Genomic DNA, 3,688 nt, shown 5'->3' with positions numbered 1-3,688 from the left:
ACCTGTAACGACTTGTTCTCTCCTCCTTGTGCATATATTGAAGCCACATGCAGCAACTATACAGTTGCATATAAATAAACGACATATGATATATTATTAGTCAGCAATTGAGCTCATTCCACAACACAAACAGTTCTAATAGCGCCCTAAACAGCACACTTACCTGCGTTAAAAGAGGGTGAAGTCCACTTGACAGCAAGGAAACCAACAAATAAACTCACCACTAGGGCTTTTGTAAAACTCCCCATTTTGTTTTGTTACTAACTTGTTCTGGGTTCACTCCCTGCTTCTGTAACAGGTGTCAATACGTGAACTCCGTACCAACAATTTGTTAAGGAACGAATGTTATAAACCTGCGCTACCCGGAAAAAAAAACGTCAGGACCTGTGGGTGTGGAAACTGGCGTCAAAAGTTAATCAATTTGACATGATAAGGAATGGGGGGTGCGACTGACTAATTTGTATATATCGTTCAAAGAGAAATCAGTGATACAGAAGCAACTTTAAAACCTCCTTCACTACAATACACCAACTTTATTAAAAAGTACACGGTCTATAAATATTACATATTTTTGATAGGATTTGAGATAGTTTTGCATAATTCTCGTTATATTTTCAATATTAATTAATAGTAACATTCAGGTTAATTACAAATAATGGTACCTGCAACGCCATAACTAGATTAGCATTGCTAATACACCAATATTAACTTCACAGACCTACCTGCCCCTTTTCTTGGACATGCTTCCAGAAACTCAAAAGTAACTGGTTAGAAAGAAAACAAAACAGGAATAAAAACAAAAAATGATGGGCAATTGTTTTGTTTAGAAACCATTAACTTTGAGTAAAAACTGAATTATACATGACAAAACAACAATAATTTAAAAAGTGAAACGTAAATTATAGTTGAGGGAAATCTATAGCTTAACAACACAAATGCAGCATCATTGTAACAGTTTTACTTTTTAAACATCTCTCGTCGTCGTCTCTGCTACAGCCACTAGGTGGTGTAGTACCTAATCATTGGCCCTGGATGTGCGCAATAGAGAGATACACGCTTCTAACTTTTAATGTGAAAATTATATTTCTAATACTAAAGGTTTCCTGAAAAATGATTAAATTTAAGTCACTAAATATATTTTTTACAAACTTTATATTTTAATAAATAGCGAGTTAGAAAAAGGCGAATCTGCTGATTCATAAAACAACCCGTTTTGAATCGTAGCTTTATTAACACAGACAGGGTTGTCCTTCAGTGGTGTCCAGCATCCCACGTCGTTCTGTGGCGCTGTCAGAACCAACGGAACAGAAATATACTCATCGCTGTCGGATATGGCGGCTAAGATTTTGCCCGTGGTGAAGTTAGTATATATATATATTTTATTTTAAGTCTCCTCACAATTCCGTTACATTTGCAGGTCGTCCATACTAGTTCCTTTTGTCAGTTAGCCTACCTAGGCTAATCCTTATTTTCTACTTGTCCTTGTAGACGTTGTCTATTAGTGTTGCAGTTGTTTGTCAATGTAACAGAAAGATGTGCGTATTGTTTACTAAATGCATTCCCCATTGTGTTTAGACGAGATTTGTTTCTTTTTAACTGATAGCTAAATGATGACCACTCATGTTAGCAGTGCACTGTGGCAATGTTTAACCTGACAGTTCTTTCCATCTGTGTAAACTGTAAACATTGGATTTCTAGCCAACAACACCACGTCTTCTGTACTGTTTTACCCAGACTGGCTACTAAGGTGACAATTGCAGGAGGAGCTCTGTATGTTGCCTGTGACTCTGGTCTCCTGGGCAGCAGTGAACAGGGTTCGCAGGCCCTGGAGAAAGTCAAGGCTGCTTTACCCCCTGCCATAGAGGAGTGGATGAAGTACTTTGGAGTGGAGGTATTTTTGTACTATGTTGCTGAAAACAAATTTATAGATTGACTACTTGCAAAACTATAAGGTTCGTTGTTAGAACATTATATTGTCTAGCTCTTCTTTGAATTGTATTTAATTGGATAAATGTTCAAAAGGAAATTGTATTGGAATAGGGGTTTTCTAGTTATGAAACAATTTATTGCACCAATTTCACTTTGAATTGACTTTTGTTTATTACTGTCTTGTGATGGCATTAAAATGTAATCGCAACTGTTCTGTAACAAATCATTCACTTTTCCTCAGGCTCAGCTTCCGACCATGCCCACGATTGAATTCTCACCCTCAAAGACGTGGAACTCTGGTAAGGGACGAATCATGAGCTTTCTTTTTAAAAATGTATGTTCAAATTCAGTAGCGTCATGAGTTCATGTCTGAATGTATACATGACTGAAAAAAATCAAGACTAGGTTGTGGTGGCTTTTTTAATTACCATTGACTTCATGCCTCTGAGGTCTTTTTAAGATGAGTGAAAAAAGTCACAGAAGATTATTTTGAGTTACAGATACAGTGGCTTTTGTGTATTTTGGATGCTTGAAATCCTTCATTAAAATTTGTTTCATTGCAGGAGTGCGGTGGACTATATCAGCACTTTCAGAGGCACCAACGAGAGCCACTGGATACACATATCAGGGCGTTCAGTATCTAAAAGATCTCACCAAGTAGACACTGGACAGACGTCTATTAATTTCTTCCACTTTTGCACTTCAGTGACATCCTCCATCCATGACTCTATTTCTTTACGGAAATAAAAAAAAAACACCACACACAAAAGAACACCACCAGGTAGATTTTAGCTAATCTGAATTTTTCTGTGGTTTCCCAAATGAAAACATCACTCGCAGAGTAAATTATTGTAACAAAAGTAAAGACTCTTTGAAAAATGATCTTGTTTTCTGTGTAGTAGTTTTTTGTGTACAGGCTAAACAATACATATATAAATAAAAGTTGTGCATGCGTGTACCGTAAAGATTTTTTAATGTGGCATGTCCAGATACTTTAAAGAATCTTTAAGGTGTGTGGCTATGCCACCTTAAAAAAAAAAAAGTTAATACTGTATATACTCTCCTGCTAAGACCACACAAGGTGGATGAAGGTAAAAGAGGAATGAATGAATTTCTCTTTTTTTATATAAAAAATATCAAACCACTGAAGTTTCAAAGCGAACTGTTTGTGTATCTTTGAACCTATCTTTGATCCTAATACATACAGTGGGTACAGAAAGTATTCAGACCCCTTTAACTGTGTCACTCTATTTCATTGCAGCCATTTGCTAAAATCAAAAAAGTTAATTTTATTTCTCATTAATGTACACTCAGCACCCCATCTTGACAGGAAAAAAAAAGGTAGAAATTTTTGCAAATGTATTAAAAATGAAAAACTGAAATATCACATGGTCATAAGTATTCAGACCCTTTGTTCAGTATTGAGTAGAAGCACCCTTTTGAGCAAGTACAGCCATGAGTCTTTTTGGAAATGATGCAACAAATTTTTCACACCTGGATTTGGGGATCCTCTGCCATTCTTCCTTGCAGATCCTCACCAGTTGCATCAGGTTGGATGTTGAATGTTGGTGGGCAGCCATTTTCAGGTCTCTCCAGAGATGCTCAATTGAGTTTAGGTCAGGGCTCTGGCTGGGCCAATCAAGAATGGTCACAGAGTTGTTCCGAAGCCACTCCTTGGTTATTTTAGCTGTGTGCTTAGGGTCATTGTCTTGTTGGAAGGTGAACCTTCGGCCCAGTCTGAGGTCCTGAGCACTCTGGA

General features: G+C 37.1%; 2 protein-coding genes across 2 annotated transcripts in view; one reads left to right on the top strand and one right to left on the bottom strand.

Moving 5' to 3' along the window:
- The window catches only part of hsd11b1la (hydroxysteroid (11-beta) dehydrogenase 1-like a), a 3,543-nt gene extending 3,176 nt beyond the window's left edge, over positions 1-367 (bottom strand). Inside the window, exon 1 of the mRNA XM_025065042.1 lies at positions 164-367. Coding sequence (XP_024920810.1) covers positions 164-248 — 85 coding nt within the window. The 5' untranslated portion in view covers positions 249-367. The remainder of the gene's footprint in view (positions 1-163) is intronic.
- Positions 368-1,200: 833 nt separating this feature from the next.
- On the top strand, positions 1,201-2,811 carry micos13 (mitochondrial contact site and cristae organizing system subunit 13). The gene is made up of 4 exons (XM_008338566.3): positions 1,201-1,360; positions 1,735-1,891; positions 2,171-2,228; positions 2,493-2,811. The coding sequence occupies exons 1-4, from the start codon at positions 1,332-1,334 to the stop codon at positions 2,588-2,590; spliced, it is 342 nt and encodes a 113-aa protein (XP_008336788.1). The 5' UTR covers positions 1,201-1,331; the 3' UTR covers positions 2,591-2,811.
- The last annotated feature ends 877 nt before the right edge of the window (positions 2,812-3,688 follow it).

The sequence above is a fragment of the Cynoglossus semilaevis genome, chromosome 2 (genome assembly GCF_000523025.1).
Source record: "Cynoglossus semilaevis isolate Cse_v1.0 chromosome 2, Cse_v1.0, whole genome shotgun sequence".
NCBI lineage: Eukaryota > Metazoa > Chordata > Actinopteri > Pleuronectiformes > Cynoglossidae > Cynoglossus > Cynoglossus semilaevis.
This window is presented reverse-complemented; position numbering and strand designations above follow the sequence as displayed.

Coding starts and splice junctions, on each gene's coding strand:
- micos13 (XM_008338566.3), top strand. CDS start 1,332: ATGGCGGCTAAGATTTTGCCCGTGGTGAA. Junction 1,892..2,170: donor TGAAGTACTTTGGAGTGGAG/GTATTTTTGTAC, acceptor ACTTTTCCTCAG/GCTCAGCTTCCGACCATGCC. Junction 2,229..2,492: donor CTCAAAGACGTGGAACTCTG/GTAAGGGACGAA, acceptor GTTTCATTGCAG/GAGTGCGGTGGACTATATCA.